General features: G+C 46.1%; 2 protein-coding genes across 2 annotated transcripts in view; both read right to left on the reverse strand.

The window, feature by feature from the left end:
• The window catches only part of LOC309531596 (uncharacterized protein), a gene marked incomplete at its 5' end in the record, with an annotated part of 28112 nt that extends 18053 nt beyond the window's left edge, over positions 1-10059 (reverse strand). Inside the window, 4 exon segments of the mRNA XM_082221186.1 lie at positions 6507-6680; positions 8493-8649; positions 9370-9618; positions 9620-10059. Of these exon segments, the coding sequence (XP_082077312.1) occupies positions 6507-6680; positions 8493-8649; positions 9370-9618; positions 9620-10059 (1020 nt within the window).
• A 1532-nt stretch (positions 10060-11591) lies between these two features.
• Positions 11592-12554, reverse strand: LOC309530507 (olfactory receptor 52M1-like; the record flags this gene model as incomplete). Its single annotated transcript, XM_082219531.1, has 1 exon — positions 11592-12554. One exon carries the CDS (start codon positions 12552-12554, stop codon positions 11592-11594), a length of 963 nt encoding a protein of 320 aa, XP_082075657.1.
• Positions 12555-19275: the final 6721 nt, after the last annotated feature.

Consider the following 19275-nt stretch of genomic DNA (forward strand, 5'->3'; position numbering starts at 1 on the left):
TGCTGGCTGGGAAGCAGAACTGAGATGGGGAAGCCCTCAAATCCATCTGTACCACAGCACGGCCGGGCAGCCAGGCTGACGTGCACATGGCTGGTGCACCAATGAGGCCACCATGCTTTACAGGGTGCAGGAGATGCGACTGGTCTCCTCCCACCCCACAGATCCAAGGCCTGAATCAGGGGTGTGGTGGGGGCATCAGCAACACATCTTGCCTTGAGGCCCATATTTTGTTATTCTGTATGTTGTAATTCTGCTAGTTTGCCTTATGATAGAACTGTTTAGTTGTTTATGGGTCCTGTTGATACGATTTTGTAATTTTTGTATATAGTTTTTCTCTGTTTCTTTTTATTACTTTGTACCCCACTCTGGAAGAGAAGACTCCCTGGAAAAGACCCTGATGTTGGGAAAGACGGAGGGCACAAGGAGAAGGGGACGACAGAGGACGAGATGGTTGGACAGTGTTCTCGAAGCTACCAGCATGAGTTTGACCAAACTGCGGGAGGCAGTGGAAGACAGGAGTGCCTGGCGTGCTCTGGTCCATGGGGTCACGAAAAGTTGGACACAGCTAAACGACTCGGCAACAACAGCAACCCCACTCTGGGATTGAAAACATTCAATAATGAGTGGGTTATAAATACTGCTATTAAAAAAAAAAAAAACAGGGCAGAAAGTGGTGTGGTCCCAAGGTACTTCTTCTCCCTCACACCACAGGAAATCCTTTCTCCTTGCTTCCCTCCCTGAAGAGGATGAGTTTGGGGATCAACCAGGTAATAAATACCCTTATAGCGCCTCAGCTGAATGCAATGGCTTTGCATGCAGATGATGCATTCCTGGAGAAGGACAAAAAATCAGGTCACTGCTGCAATTGGTGTGCTAGTCCTAGACGGTGCTCGTATGACCTCATACAACTCAGCTGTTGCCACCTGGAAGACACACCTCAGGAAAGGGCTGCTGGGGGTCAGAACTGCAGATAGACTAGACAAGGAGACACACAGCATATTCAGCTGAGTGTCTGTTTATCATCTGTGCTCCTGACAAGACAGGATGTCTAAGGAGTAGAAGAGTGTTCAGCCCTTGTGGTTTTCCTGGAGCTCATATAAAGCAAGGAGGGAAATGTAATTTTGCATGATGGGGTCTTCTTGGCATGGCTCCCTATTGCCAGTTGCAAGCAGAGAAGAAGGCCTCCTTTACAGTTATGCCTTCACCTGATCTGGATCTGACTCAGGTAGGTCTGGCGTCAAAGAGCAGCTTAGAGATAATAATAATAATAATAATAATAATAATAATAATAATAATAATAATACATATTATTTATACCCCACCCTCCCTGGCCAGAGCTGGGCTCAGGGCAGCTAACACCAATAAAATTACAGTCAAAACATAATGGGGGGGGGGGCAATTTAAAACACAGGTTAAAATGCAATTTGAAATGCAGCCTCATTTTAAAGTAGCTGATAAATCAAGACCATAAGGGGAGGGAAACATAAGGGTCAGACTGAGTCCAAACCAAAGGCCAGGCAGAACAGCTCTGTCTTGCAGTCCCTGCGGAAAGATCTCAAGTCCCGAGAAGAGTCGGTGGAAGAAGATTGGAAGAAATTTAAAGACTATTTACAGAAATATTGTAAAATTAATGAATGTTAGAATGATGTTAGAATGAAGTTAAGTGGTTTAAGCAGCAATGTTTTAAAGGTGTATGAAAAATGGATTATTAACAGGTGAGAACTCAAAGTTACATTATATTAAGTTAAATGATTAAGATAAAAACAAAGAGGGAAAGAAATTGCTGAATCAACTAATTAAATTGGAACACAAAAAAGGAGGTGTGAGGAGGTCAGGGAAGCAAGGATATGAATATATGATATGGAAAGATTGATGTGTTTTCTTTTTAAATGTTTTTTATCTTTTTTCTGTATTTTCTTTTTTTCTTTTTTTCTTTTTGTCTTGTTTTCTATTCTTTTTACTTATGTATTATTTTTTCTTTGAAAACTTAATAAATATTATATATTTTTTTTTATTTTTTTTTATAATCATATTTATTAAAATTTCCAATAATAACAGAATAGGAAAATAAGAAAGATAAAGAAAAGAAAGAAAAAGAGAAACTAATTTAGACCCTTCTTTTCATAACCTTCTTTCTGGGACTTCCTCCTTCCCCTCCCGATTGTATTCCCCTTTCTCTAAGTTGGTTCCACAAGTTCTCATTAAACCTGATATATTTTACTCATAAACCAATTTAAATTTACACAATCTTAACGTCGCTCCTCGTCTTATAATAGAACAAAATTTTCCCCCCAAGATCAGCTCTCATTCCTTCCACGAGTTCCCCCTTTCTAAAAAAAAGAAAAAACAAAAACATATAATATCAAAGTTATAAAGAATATAAGATAGAAAGTATAGAGAATTTCAAAAAGTTGGTTACAAAGCCTTTGGATTCTAAGGTTCCCCCTCCCTTCCCCGGTTTTGATTCCCCATGTCCATTTGTCTATATGTTGTCGGCCTGGAGATCTTAAGTCCACAGCCAAATTTGTCTCAGTCCATCTTGCTGGTTTCTTCGGATTTGGTTGTTTTAATGATGTTTAACTTCAAAAATCCAATCTAATAGAGGCCTTTAATTTTCTTTAATCTTTTGTTGCTCCTCCCATTGTTCTTTCCGTGTCGTATTCAGTCATCTGCTCTTTTATTTCTTGGTTTCTCAGGTTTCTGTCTTGTTCAGCTGTCAAAACATTCTTGTTCCAAAATTTAATGTCTCTACAGAGGTTTGTTATTCAGGGACAAAGACTTACGTCCAGTTCCTTTCTTGCTTCAATAGAAGATTCTATTGTATTATAGTCACCTCTGTAGACAAAATAATATTTCAGTTCTGCAGCTTTCCCAGGAGATAAGACCTTTGCACATCCCAGAGTAGTTTTCCACATACGACACTTGTAATGTCCCGAATCCCCTCTAGAGGGATTACAGTAACTTTGTATCCTCTAATCCAAAAGTCAATTTGTTGTTTCTTTTCCCCGACAGTTTATATCCATATTTATATCAAATTTGTAACAAAATTAACCAGCAAAGAACTTGTAGCACAGTCCTCTTTATATTTTCCAGTTTTGACAGCTCCTTTGACAGCTGTCAAAATCTCCATCTCTCTTCGCCAGGCTATCCAAATCGCCCCGGTTCCCGGGGGGGGGTTGCTTTTTTTTTCTCCTCACCCTCGACTCCTCTCCTCCAGCACAGTTCTTATAATTCACATCGTGGAGTTGGTAATTTTTGTCATCAATAAGCTTCTGAATCGATCTTGGTTTCTCAGTCCTTGTTTTAGCATGTTTACAATCAGGGAGGGGACTGACTTCCTTTTTTGGATCCCCTCCCGCTCGTGCCAAATCCGGAAAAAAATTTCTTTTTTCCTCCTTTTATACCCGGTTGCCCAATTACTCACGGGTTGTTGATCAATTGTCCGAATTTCCTTTGGAAGAAGCCAGCGCTCTCCGCCGGATGGCATGCGGCTGCGCCCGGCAGGGGAAGCGGAGGACTCAAAGCACCACGCTGCTCCCCGGCGCCCGATCCGTAGCCTTTAAAAAGGCTCCTTCACGAGCCGGGAGAGCGATAACGGTGCCAGCCGAGTCACCATGTCCACGGGATCCGTTCCCGTGGTTTCTAAGGGTCCCCGCGTCGCCGGCGCGGTAGGACCCAGCCCCTGCCGGGCCGACTCCCTCCGGAGCTCGGAGGGAGTCCGCCATTCGGCGATGGCGCTAACCCGGAAGTCCCAAATATTATATATATATTTTTAAAAAAGATCTCAAGTCCCGCAGGGCCCTGGTCTCTTGTGGCAGAGCGTTCCACCAGGTCGGGGCAAGTACTGAAAAGGCCCTGGCCCCAGTTGAGATGAGCTATATGACCTTCAAATGCACATAGGGAAATGCATAATTCAAGCTCAGTGGATGAGGAAGCTTTAAGCAAAGTACACTGTCTTGTTTGTTAGAGGGCCTTCTCGGTGGTGGCGCCCTCCCTGTGGAACGCCCTCCCATCAGATGTCAAGGAGATAAAGAATTACACAACAGGCAGCCCTGTATCAGGAAGTTTTGAATGTTAGACATTTTATTATTTTTATGTTTTGCTGGAAGCTGCCCAGAGTGGCTGGTGAAACCTAGCCAGATGGGAAGGGTATACCAGTAAATGTTGTTGTTGTTGTTTGTTTGTTTGTTTGTTTGTTTGTTTGTTTGTTGTTTTGTGTACTTTTGTCCCTTTTTATTTTAAACTGCCCTGTGATCCTCAGATGAAAGGTGGCGTAGAAATTTAAGTAATAAATAATAAATAACAAAGTGCCTCACCAAAGAGTAAGCTGAGCAGTCACCGAATTAGAGAAGTCCTCTTGTGGATCAGAAGTTGGTTAAGTTGCTGGAAGCAAAGAGTAGGATTGAACGGACAGAGAGAAGTAGAAAGTGGAGTCCTACTTCAATTAGTACTGGGACCTCTGCTTCCTAACTTGTTCATAAATGGTCTAAAGTTGGGAATGAGCAGTGAGGTGGTCAACTTTGCTGACGATAATACATTATTCAGAGTTGTTAAAACAGAATGAGATTGTGATGAGCTCCATAAGAACCTCTTCAAACTGAGTGAATGGGCAGTAAAATGGCAAATGCAGTTCAATGTAAGTAAGTTTAAAGTGATGCATATTGCAGCAAAAGAAAAAGAAAGAAAGAAACCCTTAATTTCACTTTTGTGCTCATGTGGTCTGAACTGGAGGTGACAGGCCAGGAGAGAGACCTTGAGGTCATAGAAGATATCTCGAGGAAGATGTAGACACAATGGATGATGGCTCTGAAAAAGGCAGATTCCATGCTAGGGATCACTAGGAAAGGCATTCAAAATGAAACTGTCGGCATCATATTGCTGTTACACAAATATATGGTGTGGCTGCATTTGGAATACTGTGTACGGTTTTGGCCACCTCACCCCAAAAAGGATATTGTAGAGTTGAGAAAGGTTCAATAAAAGGTAGCCAAAATAATCAAGGGGGTAGAGTGACTCGCCCTGTGAAGAATGGCTGCAGCATTTTAGTTTAGAGAAAAGGCAAGCAAGAGGCGACATGATAGAAGTTTATAAAATTATGCCTGGCCTGGAGAAAGTGGATAAAGAAAAGCTTTTCTCCCTCAATCATAGCACCAGAACTTGTGGACATCCAAGGAAGCTGAACGTTGGAAGATTCAGGATAGAGAAAAGAAGGGACTTCTTCACGCAGCAAAGAGTTAAACAATGGAACTCACTCCCACCGGAGGCCAGAAACTTGGATGGCTTTAAAAGAGAATTGGATGAATTCATGGAGGATAAGACTACTAACGGCTACCAGGAGGGAAGAGGGCTGCTTGCTGCTTTCTCATTGGGGCTGTAGGCTCTTCTTATGTTCCAGATGTGCTGGCTTTCAATTCCCACCATCCCCAGCCAGGTTGGGGAATACTGGTGTATTTGTTTGAAGGTGCTCGATTTCCACTCACTGATTGACTTGTGTACCGGTGAGCCAAGCAGAACTCCTAGGGCTCTCCTAGAACTCAGCCCCGGCCAGCAACTGATCCTCGGGGACCCTTGGGGTTGTAGAGAGAGAAGGTGTCAGTAGGAAACCTTCTACAGGGAAAGAGGAGGAAACAGCGTTGCTTCCCTTTGGTGAAGCCAACCTTAAACGCAAATTCTCTTTCTTGGGATTTCATTTTTTGTTAAACTAGAACACCACGCTCAGCTTCATGGATCCAGACAAGTTCAACTCCAGCTCCTCTGCCTTCTTCTTAGTTGGCGTCCCTGGGCTAGAAAATGCCCACTCCTGGATGGGCGCCCTCTTCTGCTCAATGTACTTGATGGCGCTTGCAGGAAACTGCGTCCTCCTCCTGACAATCCTCCTGGCTCACACCTTGCACCATCCCATGTTCTACTTCCTGGCCATGTTGGCAATGATTGACCTGGTCATGGCCACATCTGTGGTCCCCAAGATGCTCGGCATCTTCTGGATGGGCTCTCAAGAGATTGGCTTTGATGCTTGCTTCACCCAGATGTTCCTCATCCACGCCACCACAGCTGTGGAGTCAGGAGTCTTGCTGGCCATGGCCTTTGACCGGTACGTCGCCATCTGCCACCCACTAAGATATGAGACTATCTTGACATCCCAAAGGGTCGTGCAGATAGGGCTGGCCATTCTGGCAAGAGGGATCCTCTTCATGGTGCCTTTGACCTGGATGTTGAGGCGTCTGCCATACTGTGCTTCCAGAGTGATATCTCATTCCTACTGCGAGCACATGGTGGTCATGAAATTGGCCTGTGCGGATTATTCTGCAAGCAGCACCTACAACTTGGTGGGGACCACCCTCATTGTGGGGACCGACACAGCCTTCATCGCCTTGTCTTACAGACTGATTCTCAAGGTTGTGGGGAAGCTTGCCGAGAAAACCGAGCGGCTCAAGTCCTTCAGCACCTGCAGCTCCCACATCTGTGTGATGTTGCTCTACTACATCCCGGGTTTGGCCTCCATTTACATCCAGTGCTTTCCCCAGGCGGTGCCACCACACGTGCAGGTCCTGCTGGCTGACCTGTATCTCAGCCTCCCTCCCATGCTGAACCCCGTCATTTACAGCATCCGGACAAAGCAGGTGCGTGAGGCTCTGTGCAAAGTATTTTCCTTCTTCAAGGGTCCTCTTGGATGAGCAAGCCTGGGATGGAGCAAGAGAAGATTTTTCCAAAGGAGGAAAAAATATTTTTCATTGGCAGGCTGAAGCCTTTCTCCCTCTGCTCATCAACCCCTCTGCCCTTCCCCCCCACATTAACTCTCTAGAAAGAGGGGGGTTTCCATCATATGTGGTGGATGTGCGAAGAGGTGAGGAGATTCTGGGGTCTTATCTATGATGAATTAAAAAAGATTTTGAAATACACCTTCCCTAAAAAACCCGAAGCCTTCCTTTTAGGAATGGTGGGAGACGAGATTAAGAAAGAGGACCAAACCTTATTCCAATACGCAACGGCAGCTGCCAGGATATTGTTGGCGCAGAACTGGAAAACACCTAACATCCCAACAATTAGAGAATGGCAAACCAAATTATTTGAATATATACACCTAGCAATGATGACACAGAAGATCAGGCATCAGAAAAACTCCAAATTTATTAATGATTGGAATAAATTTATCTCATACATGGAAACGAATTTAGGAAACATTGAAATCACAGTAGGCGTAATATAAAACCAATGATGTAGAGACAATGGTTGTAAAAGGACACTGCAGAAGATAATAGTGGAATACGGCTCAAACCGTGGTGGGAGGAAGTCAGACTAAATATATAGTATGTAGTTATTTATGCTATATGTATTTTTCGTTTGTATGTACTTTGTTGTTCTGTTATGTTTGTGGGTTAGTTTTAATACTTGTTGGAAAATAATAATAAAAAGATTTATATTTAGAGCTTCCCCTTCCCATGCCATGGGACTATGGAGATTGCTTTTTACCATCATTTCTGAAGCCGTTTCTCTCTTCTGTTCTGCAGTTCTGCTTCGCACCCAATTTCACCACCACCCACATGCCCATGCGTCTTCCCCTCTCCTTTCGTGCAACCCACCCTGCATGCAAACCGCCTCCATGGTCTAGTGGTTAAAAGCGGTAGTCTCGTAATCCGGTGAACCGGGTTCGCGTCTCCGCCCCTCCACCTGCAGCTGCTGGGTGACCTTGGGCCAGTCACACTTCTGTGAAGTCTCTCAGCCCCACTCACCTCACAGAGTGTTTGTTGTGGGGGAGGAAGGGAAAGGAGAATGTTAACCGCTTTGAGACTCCTTAAGGGGAGTGAAAGGCAGAATATCAAGTCCAAACTCCTCCCTCCAATTGTCCTACCCAGTTTACACACACAGATTCCATCACCACCACCTTCACCCCCTGTAAACAGACAAGGAGCATCTCCTTTACAGTACATTTATGATTCGGGAACTACAGAGATAAAGATAAATGGCCTTCCCAAAATTAAGGTTTACGTCCTCTTCAATTCAAACCTATCTCACCGGGGCTTTTTCTCAGACAGAACTTGCCAGAACTCAGTTCTGCCACCTCTCAGATGGCCGCCATTGCCATTAAAAGAGAACAAGAGAAGCATTCATGTTGAGTTCCGGCACCTCTTTTTATAGAAAAATAGCACTGTATCTCACAAAACACAATAGTAAGCTAGGAGGAACTGCAGATATAGGGTGGTATACAAATTTAGTAAATAATAGTAACAATAAATAATAAAACAACAGTTCAAAAGACTCAGGTGTGATATTATTCACTAAGTAAATAAGCTCCACCCCCTATGATAGACTATACTTTATTGTCAAATGTCTTCTTTTTTTTGTCTGAACAAATCCAGATGCAAAAGAGAGAGAGAGAAGGGGGGAACAAAGGGAGGGAGAGAGGAAGGGAGGGAGGGAGGGAGGGAGGGAGGGAGAGAGAGAGAGTTAAGAAGCTACACTTAAACTATGCTTCCAATGGTTAGTGAGCTCACAGCTCCAGCAGGACCCCCTCTTTGCTCCTCAACAATCTCTAGGATCAACCTGAGAGATGCTGTTGCCTTGCTGGCCCAGGATTCTGAAGAGGAGAGCTTATGTCTCTCAGAAGACGATATGTGTTCCCCAGTAGCGGTCTCCGAAGATGACCAAAGCCTGTGTGCAGATGGATGTTGCAGTAGAGGCCTCCTTCAACTCTCTGGATCCCAAACAGATACAGAAAAGCACAGGCTTTGTTCAACAGCTCACCAGAGGTCAAGTGCAGCAAACCTGATTCCTTATTCCTTGGAATCAACAACCTGTTTAATGAGCATCTAGTCTGATTTGTTTGCAGGGAGCTTAGACAATGACCAGGGCCGGCTCAAGCATGAAGTAGTTGCCTCAGGCAACAAATTCTGAGGGGCAGAAAGTGGCCACAGATGTGTGCCATGTGGTCTCCCTGCAGCCCCTAAGCTAGCCTGTTACTCTTGGGGTCAGTGAAGGACTGTCCCATTCCAGTGGTCAGGTAAGAGTCAACTACTACTCTGGTCCAATTCTGTGCACAGAATAGTCAATGCATCTGCTTGTCTTTTGTGTTGGGCAGCAAAATTGCTTGGGCCACTCCTGGTGATGGCAGATAATCAATGAACATTCGATGAGATTTAAAGGGACCGCAATACCTCAAGGACCGCCTTTCTTCAAGTGAGGCTCTTCTTCATGTGCCTCCTCTGTGAGACATCTGGTGGGTGGCAACACAGGAACAGGGCCTTTTCTCACCTGGCGTCTTCATTGCATATATTTAAGCAACAGGCAAAAACATTTTTTATTAGCCATGCCTTTGGCTGGTTAACATTATATGGCTTTCTAAATGTGGAAATGTGGAGAACTGAATTTTACATTGAAAAGAGGATGTGAGCTGCAGGAGCCACATTGTGCCCAAACCGATGTATCAGGGAGGAGACAACGATGGGGATGTAGAAGATCAAGATGGCACAAATGTGTGAGGTGCAAGTGCTGAAGGTCTTAAGATGGGCCTCCGTGGTAGACAAGCTCATCACCGCCCAGAAGATGAGGACATAGGACATCCCAATGCACAGGGAGTCAACAATGAGGATCAGGAAGCAAATTGTTACACCATAGACGTTGCCCGATCTTGGCCACCACCGAGTGGGTCAGGATGGTCCTGTGCCTCAGTGGGGTGCATATGGCCACGTAGCGGTCAAATGCCATCGCCAGGAAGATCCCAGATTCAATGGTGGCAAAAGAGTGGATGACAAACATCTGGAGGAGGCAGGAGTGGAAGGCAATGTCCTTGTTGCCCAGCCAGAAGATGCTGAGCAGCTTGGGCATGGTGGAAGAGGAGAGGACCAAGTCGATGACAGCCAACATGGAGAGGAAGAGGTACATGGGCTCGTGGAGGCTGGGCTCGGCCCGGATGATGAAGAGGATGGTGCAGTTGCCCACCACGGCCATGACATACATGGAGCAGAAAGGGATGGAGATCCAGACATGGGCCGTTTCCAGCTGAGGGATTCCCGTGAGGGAGAAGGTGGACGGGCTGACACAGGCATTGTAGAAGGCCGACATCTTACCAATGCGCCACGGGAGGGACCATCATCCCATGTGACTGGAAACAAATGAATTGGTTTGGTATGTGGCACATTTAACACAGAGGCAAAGAAGCCAGAAATAACAGGATCTGGACAAGAGAGTGTTGCTGTGACCCTTTTTTCAATCCCCACAACAACCCTTTGAGGTAGATTAGGCTGAGAGGCAGTGACTGGCCCAAGGTCACCCAGTGAGCTTCATGACCAGGCGGGGATTTGAACCCTGGTCTCTCCCAGATTCTAGGCTGACATTTTAACCAATGCACCACACAGGTTCTGTCTCAAACCTTCCTTCCCAAAACTCCCAAGAGACGGAGATGGCCGTAACCCACCCAGGGAACTTTCTGCCTTTCTTGTGTGATCAACCCCTTGTGCATACATCGAAAATTACAAAGGGAAGGTGGATCTCTGCAATTTCCTGCCATGGCATTGAGGTTGAGCTAGCAAAAGAGTAGATAGAGTGGATCATTTGGCTGGAGGTTTGAAGAGGATATTTCCCCCAGGAGGCCACATGAGCTTCACGCAACAGTGATGGATCCAGAAGTACCCCAAAGCTATGGAGTTGCTTCTTCAGAGGGATCATATCCCCATCAAGAGCAGACCGCCTCCCACCCATCCTGTCTAGAGAACCAGTGGACAATAGCAGTATCTCAGTCTTATTTGGACTGAGCTTCAGTTTATGGAGTTTCACCTTTACTGACAAATAATCCTTTGACAAGGAGTATGCTACTAAAAAACCTGCTGCACACACGAACTCCTCACTGCTGTAAATGATAGTGAGGTCAAATGCAGCTGGGACCAAGTAAAGAGGAAGGCGATATGGGTAATGAAGGATTTTACGTTCCAAATTTACCACGCCAAACTGGAGGCCCAGGGGAGTCACATGTGAATGAGGTAACACGCAACATACTGTATGTGCATTTAAGCATGGCAGGGAAGGCAGGGAACATTTATTGCAGATATTAATATTGCACAGTTTGAAGCGACTGGATGCATAAAAACCGACTCCTTTGGAATGAAGCATTGCCCAGACTCATTAGAGTGTTCAAAGCTTTGCTTGCAGAACTTTCTTCAAAACAGAAGAAAAACATCAAAGATACATCCAAATATTTCCATATAATATATTGTGCAGGTCCAGCACAAGCTCATCTTCTTAGAAATAAAATAAATATTATATAAGGTTAAACACTCATGTGTTAGCTAGCAGAAAACAGCAATTGTTAATTATCAATCCATCAAGGAGCTCAGAGACTACTTCTTGCTGTTCTTTAGCTTCAGTGGAATCTCCCACTTAAACCCTTTCAGCAAAACACATATGCATTCTTCATATCAGTGCCAATTAAGCAATTATACTTAACACCAATAATGTGAGTCAGCCTTTTATATTCTATGACTGATTCTTAGTATATGCAAGTGGTATTGGTAAGAGACTCCCCCTCTAGAGCTAGTTCAGAAACGCCACAGATGAGCTTTCTCCTTGCATTTGATTTGATCCACAAATCACCCTGAAGCTCACATCAGGCCTTTAGCTCGTCTCCGGGACCAAGACAGCATCTTAGCCAGTTTCCTTTGGATCTCTTTTGTCCGGACGGCATACACAATGGGATTCAAGACGGGAGGGAAGATGAAATAGAAGTTGGCCAGGAGGATGTGAGCTGCAGGAGCCACGTTGTGCCCAAACCGGTGAGTCAAAGATGAAACTGCTATGGGGATGTAAAAGGCCAAGATGGCGGTGATGTGTGAGGTGCAAGTGCTAAAGGTCTTAAGGCGGGCCTCCGTGGTGGACAAGCTCATCACCGCCCGGAAGATGAGGACGTAGGACACCCCGATGCACAGGGAGTCAACAATGAGGACCAGGAAGCCAATGGCCATGCCGTAGATGTTGCTGATGGAGATGTCCTCGCACGAGAGCATCACCACAGCCATGTGCTCGCAGTAGGAGTGTGCAATGATGTTGGTGTGGTAGTAGGTGTATCGATGGGCGAGAAGAGGCAGTGGAGCGATGTATAGGAAGCCTCGCAGAGCAGCGGCCAGTCCGATCTTGGCCACCACCGAGTGGGTCAGGATGGTCCTGTGCCTCAAGGGGGTGCATATGGCCACGTAGCGGTCAAAGGCCATCGCCAGGAAGATCCCAGATTCAATGGTGGCAAAAGAGTGGATGACAAACATCTGGAGGAGGCAGGAGTGGAAGGCAATGTCCTTGTTGCCTAGCCAGAAGATGCTGAGCAGCTTGGGCATGGTGGAAGAGGAGAGGACCAAGTCGATGACAGCCAACATGGAGAGGAAGAGGTACATGGGCTCGTGGAGGTTGGGCTCAGCCCGGATGATGAAGAGGATGGTGCAGTTGCCCACCACGGCCATGACATACATGGAGCAGAAAGGGATGGAGATCCAGACATGGGCCGTTTCCAGCTGAGGGATTCCCGTGAGGGAGAAGGTGGACGGGCTGACGCAGGCATTGTAGAAGGCCAGCATCTTACCAATGCGCCATGGGAGGGACCATCATCCCATGCGACTGGAAACAAATCAGGGGATAATTCCTATTATTGTACTTAATGCATTTTCTCTTTGAAGACCCTGAAATTTCAGGTGTCCTCTCAAGAGCAGAGCAGGTCAGGCTGCCAATGTTCTGTGGAACAATTGGACCTGCTGTGATGTGGGAGGTACCCACTATTTGTAGTATTCTAGAAGCAACTGAAGGCATAAAATCCCAGAATTGTAGAGATAGGAGGGGATCCCAGGGTCATCTAGTCCAACCCCCTGCAATGCAGGAATCTCAGACGGCCATCCAACCTCTGCTTAAAAACCTCCAAGGAAGGAGAGTCCATCACCTTACAAAATGTTTCCCTGGTGTTTACAAGCTTTTCAATGGAATCCTAGAACTGTAACATTGGAAGGGACCCCAAGGTTCTTCTCGCCCAACCCGCTGCAATGGAGGGATGGGGGGTTTGAAAGGGAATTTCAGGAGCACCCATAGTTGAAGATAAAATCTGCTTTCCTTCATAAACTGTTTTCACAAATGCAAGTTTGTACATAACCCAAATATACTGCGAACCTGACATGGGAAAAGGCCTTCTCTATGGTGGCATATCCCATTTAGGGAATGCCCTGGCAGTTACAGGGTGTTTGTGTGCAAAGTGAGTGCTAAAATGTGTGTTCTGTAGGCTGTTGATCCAACAATTTATTTTATCTGCTCTCGTTTTATTGAATTGCTGCATTTATGAATGCCTGGCATGGTTTTAAACTGTTTGTGTAAATAAAGGCACCTGGAACGAACAGAAGAATGGGCAGGGAACAGAGCGATGGAAGAGTTTCTTCACAGCCGAGTTTACCTGCAGCCTCACCCTTGTCCTGGAAAGAGCATCATCTCAAGTGCTGGTCCAGAGGGTCTTCCGAACCCAGGTTGTGTGGAAAGAGGGGAGCCACTTTGCCCTGTGGTGGCTGAGACTTTGGGAGCAGAAAGTCATGGGAAGTTTGAGAGAAGAAGAAGAAGAAGAAGAAGAAGAAGAAGAAGAAGAAGAAGAAGAAGAAAGCATCAATGGATGACCATCCGCCATGGGTGCTTTAGCTGTGACACCTACATTTCAGAGGCTTGGACTAAATGACCCTTGAAGTCCCTTCCAACTCTATAATTCCATTATTCTATGACTGAGTGGGTTGCAAGTTCCCCACCCCAAGAAGAGAATAAGAAGAGTTTGGACTTGATATCCCGCCTTTCACTCCCCTTAAGGAGTCTCAAAGCGGCTAACAATCTCCTTTCCCTTCCTCCCCCACAACAAACACTCTGTGAGGTGAGTGGGGCTGAGAGACTTCACAGAAGTGTGACTGGCCCAAGGTCACCCAGAAGCTGCATGTGGAGGAGCGGAGACACGAACCCAGTTCCCCAGATTACGAGTCCACCGCTCTTAACCACTACACCACACTGGTACAATCACTACAATCTTCTTCAAGAAATCGCCTGGTTCTGGAGATCTTGAAGAGTTACTTTCAGACAGACATTGGTCTGGATCAGCCAATGATCTCACCCAAAAACTTATGACACTCTCTCTCTCTCTCTCTCTCTCTCTCTCTCTCTCTATATATATATATATATATATATATATATATATATATATCACATCCAGAACCCAAATTCTCTGAGCCTAAGCCACTCCCTGCAGCAAGCTCTCTTCCAGAGCTGTTCTGCCTGGGGGGCAAAGATCTCCTCTTGCCAGCTTTCCTGCACCACGGCTACCAAGTTATGAGCTGCAATGAAATTTCGGGGACTCCAGAGCAGTTTTGAAGTGTTTGGAAGTGCTGTACGGAACACTGTGCTTTCTGCTGTCAGAAACAATCCACAATTGGTTCACCACTGCAGATTCAAATGCTTCATTCTGTGGAGCGTAGTAGCTATTTTTTTAAAAAAAATGCAGCAAGTATAACCCAATACATTTTGGCCCTCCCACCCAGTTCAAAGTACTCATTACCAGTCAGGTTATTTGGGCAGAAGCAGAAAACCCAACCAAAACCTCTCCTCCTCTCTGACAGTAAAAAAAATATACAGTAATAATAAATCAAATAGCTAACCATTTCCTGCCTTACTGACACCCAAAATCCTTCTTCCTGTGGAAGCTGCCTCACAACAGGACTGATCCTAAGGTTCAACTTACCAAATTATTGAGCCAGCAATGGTTTTTCCTAAGCAAATGCTGGCTTTGGCCGTTTGGTGAGGTATTTGTGCTGCATATTTCGGAGACCTTGAGGGATCTCCCAACCCAACTGGGGCCTGGGACAATTAAGTGGCTCTTTGGCTGCCAAACCTCAAAGCACCAAGCAAGGACTACAAATATTGAAAATGGAAAGCCTTTGTAAAAACTGTCTTCTTTATTTTGGCTATGTACCTTTCAGGCAGGACACGGGTGGCGCTGTGGGTTAAACCACAGAGCCTAGGACTTACTGATCAGAAGGTCGGCGGTTCAAATCCCCGCAACGGGGTGAGCTCCCGTTGCTCGGTCCCTGCTCCTGCCCACCTAGCAGTTGGAAAGCACGTCAAAGTACAAGTAGATAAATAGGTACCGCTCCGGCGGGAAGGTAAATGGCGTTTCCGTGCGCTGCTCTGGTTCGCCAGAAGCGGCTTAGTCATGCTGGCCTCATGACCCGGAAGCTGTACGCCGGCTCCCTCGACCAATAAAGTGAGATGAGCGCTGCAACCCCAGAGTCTTTACCTCTTTACAAGCCCACCACATTTCCAACACTAATTAGATCTTGTGTATCTGAAGAAGTGTGCATGCACACGAAAGCTCATATCAAGAACTGACTTAGTTGGTCTTTAAGGTGCTACTGGAAGGAATTTTTTTATTTAGATCTTGTCCTATATATTTTGGCAAGCTCTGATGGTGTTAAATACCATCTGTACATCCTTTTCATCACTTTTTCTTTTAAGTGCACTACATGCAGTAAAAATGATACCTTCATTCCACAGCCTTTCCCAAGATTCTAACTGAATGTTATATCCAAAATCTTTAGCCCATTGTATCCTCAACCCCTTTAACCTCTTCATCTTTAGTATGCCATTCCAACAATAATTTGTACATGCCTTGGGCAGAGCTAATATCCCATTGTTGTTCCATAAATTTCTCCATTGCTCCATTCCGGAGGGAAAGAGCTTCCAGAGCAGAGGAGCATCCCTGGGGGTTCATGGCTGAACTTGGGCCTCACCCTTTCCCAAATAGATGACCCACCCAGAAGACCATGCCAACAATGCTTCTGAATCCCATCTGCTGGAGGCCGCAGGAGGGCAGAGGGCTCTTGTGCCCAAATCCTGCCGGAGGGCTTCTCCTGGGGACACCTGGTTGGCCATTGTGAGAAGGGGCTGCGGGACCAGGCGGGCCAGTGGCCGGAGCCAGCCATCTTTGCTAAGTATAATTGTTTAATTATACTTAAGTATAATTAAGTATAATTGTTTAATTTGCACTCGGGCAAAAAAAAATGAGAGGCACAAATACAAGATGGGTGACACCTGGCTTGAGAGCAGTACATGTGAAAAGGATCTAGGAGTCTTGGTTGACCACAAACTTGACATGAGCCAACAGTGTGACGCGGCAGCTAAAAAAGCCAATGCAATTCTGGGCTGCATCAATAGGAGTATAGCATCTAGATCAAGGGAAGTAATAGTGCCACTGTATTCTGCTCTGGTCAGACCTCACCTGGAGTACTGTGTCCAGTTCTGGGCACCACAGTTCAAGAAGGACACTGACAAACTGGAACGTGTCCAGAGGAGGGCAACCAAAATGGTCAAAGGCCTGGAAACGATGCCTGATGAGGAACGGCTAAGGGAGCTGGGCATGTTTAGCCTGGAGAAGAGGAGGTTAAGGGGTGATATGATAGCCATGTTCAAATATATAAAAGGATGTCACATAGAGGAGGGAGAAAGGTTGTTTTCTGCTGCTCCAGAGAAGCGGACACGGAGCAATGGATCCAAACTACAAGAAAGAAGATTCCACCTAAACATTAGGAAGAACTTCCTGACAGTAAGAGCTGTTCGACAGTGGAATTTGCTGCCAAGGAGTGTGGTGGAGTCTCCTACTTTGGAGGTCTTTAAGCAGAGGCTTGACAACCATATGTCAGGAGTGCTCTGATGGTGTTTCCTGCTTGGCAGGGGGTTGGACTCGATGGCCCTTGTGGTCTCTTCCAACTCTATGATTCTATGATTCTATGAATTCACACTGAAATGGAGAAAAATGTGTCTTGCTAACATTCAGGTTTTCCCCATGGCAGCATACTGAGCTTTAACCGGTTGATAATTAACTGCGAATGTGCTCTGCTGTAATGCTGAATCTCTGAACAGGTCAGGAAGATATTTGGTTGCAGATCTCCATCCTGGAATGGTGGTGGCTGTGGTCTTTGTTCTGTCTCAGGACCGCAATAGCTCAAGGACTTCCTCTTCCCATATGAACCTACCCAGAACGTTAGATCATCTTCCTAGGCCGCAGGGTCCGCAGGGTGGCAACACGAGAACAGGACCTTTTCTGCAGTGGCTCCCCTTCTGTGGAATGCTCTCCCCAGGGAAGTTTGCCTGGCACCTTCATTATACACCTTTAGGCACCAGGCAAAAATGTTCCTCTTTAACCATTCCTTTGGTTGATTTGATTGGCATCCTATGTCCTTTTAAAATGTGCTTTTGGGGAAGGGGCTATTGGGTTGTTGTTGTTGTTATTTTATTATGTATTTTGTGGTTTTATATCTTTTATCCTGCGAATCGCCCGGAGACGTCCAGGTTTTGTTGGGAAACGCCCTGGGGTGTTCCTGCAGGCCCCGCTGTCCGAGAGTCCTCCGGTATGCGCAGCTCTGGAAAAGGCATTTCCCTTCCTCTCCAGTGCGCTCAGCGACATATACCAAATGGTAGATGCACACTAATCTTCTAGCATTACACAGCAAGAAGCGTGAGACATCATAGAGCTAATGTATGTATTTATTTACACACTATGTACAGACAAAGAATTATGGCATCCTCTCTCATCAGCTCCGAGAGAGAACAACACGATGGTGACAGCAGTCACAAAATTAAAAGACGCCTGCTTCTTGGGAGAAAAACAATGACAAACCTAGACAGCATCTTAAAAAGCAGAGACATCACCTTGCCAACAAAGGTCCGTATAGTTAAAGCCACGGTCTTCCCAGTAGTGATGTATGGAAGTGAGAGCTGGACCATAAAGAAGGCTGATCGCTGAAGAATGGATGCTTTTGAATTATGGTGCTGGAGGAGACTCTTGAGAGTCCCATGGACTGCAAGAAGATCAAACGCATCCATTCTGAAGGAAATCAGCCCTGAGTGCTCACTGGAAGGACAGATCCTGAAGCTGAGGCTCCAAGACTTTGGCCACCTCATGAGAAGAGAAGACTCCCTGGAAAAGACTCTGATGTTGGGAAAGATTGAGGGCACAAGGAGAAGGGGACGACAGAGGACGAGATGGTGGGACAGTGTTCTCGAAGCTACCAGCATGAGTTTGACCAAACTGTGGGAGGCAGTGGAGGACAGGAGTGCCTGGCGTGTTCTGGTCCAGGGGGTCATGAAGAGTCGGACACAACTAAACAACAAGAATTGGAAGGTATTGGCCTTAGGCAGTGGCTCCTATCAACTACCCGGCATGGGGACCGGGAAAGGTTGTCCACAAGCCGTGGGAGTCCTGTTGAAGTACGCCAACTAGGATTCCAACGGGTGTCACCGCTCTGGGGCGTGCCAGAGGCCCTTACCTCCCTAGGTTTCGGACAAGGCAATGCCCCCCGGAGTCCTCTACCGGACTACCCTTTTCCTTTTGGGGAAGGTGATGGTGTTTCCTTCCCCCTTCATTTGCATAACAATAGACCCCTGCCAATGCCTAACCGCCAACACCGAATAAGTTGTGACGTTTGCTAGGAGGTAGGCGAAAAAACCAAATGGCTCGAAATGTGCCAACTTGGAAAAATTCCTACCAGGCCCCTTGCGGCGACCAACCGAAGTCCATAGCAAGGTCAAAGCTACCTAAAACCTAATGGGTGGGTGGGTTGGGAAAAAAACCGCTCAGCTGGCAAGGGGCAAAAAGGGCGGTCCCCAGGCATGCCTAGCCAATCGGCAGACCGGGTCGCCGACACGCCCGGGGATTCCCTAGTCTCGCGGGGGCAATCGCCAGCCCCCGCGTGGGATGTGGGAGGGATTTCTGCCCGCAACCCACTCTCCTCCCAGGTCGGAAATGGCTTTCTTAACCTGAAACTGTTCTTAACCTGAGGTATCACTTTAGCTAATGGGGCCTCCTGCTGCTGCCAGAGCACAATTTCTGTTCTCATTCTGAAGCAAAGTTCTTAACCCAAGGTACTATTTCTGGGTTAGCGGAGTCTGTAACCTGAAGCGTATGTAACCCGAGGAACCACTGTATACGCTGCTGCGTTTTGATATTATAGTGATTGCAATGCCTGTTTGTTTTTTAATGCTATTGTGATTATCACAAGCCGCTTTGAGCTTGACATTTGTCGCTGGGAAAGCATATCAAATCAAATTAAAGCTGCAGGGTTTTGCAGTCAGGGCGGTCGACAATTTGGTCTTGGAGAGGACCCATCACGATTTCGGTCCAGCCTGTGTCTTTATGAAAATCCCTATTGTTGATTTTCAAGCTCTTCTTCTCAGCGAAAAAGGGGGAAAGCAGGTAAAGAAGTTTCTCCTGTTTCCCTTGTCTGCGGAAAG

Source organism: Podarcis vaucheri, assembly GCF_965113315.1.
Source record: "Podarcis vaucheri genome assembly, chromosome: 4".
Classification (NCBI taxonomy): Eukaryota; Metazoa; Chordata; class Lepidosauria; order Squamata; family Lacertidae; genus Podarcis; species Podarcis vaucheri.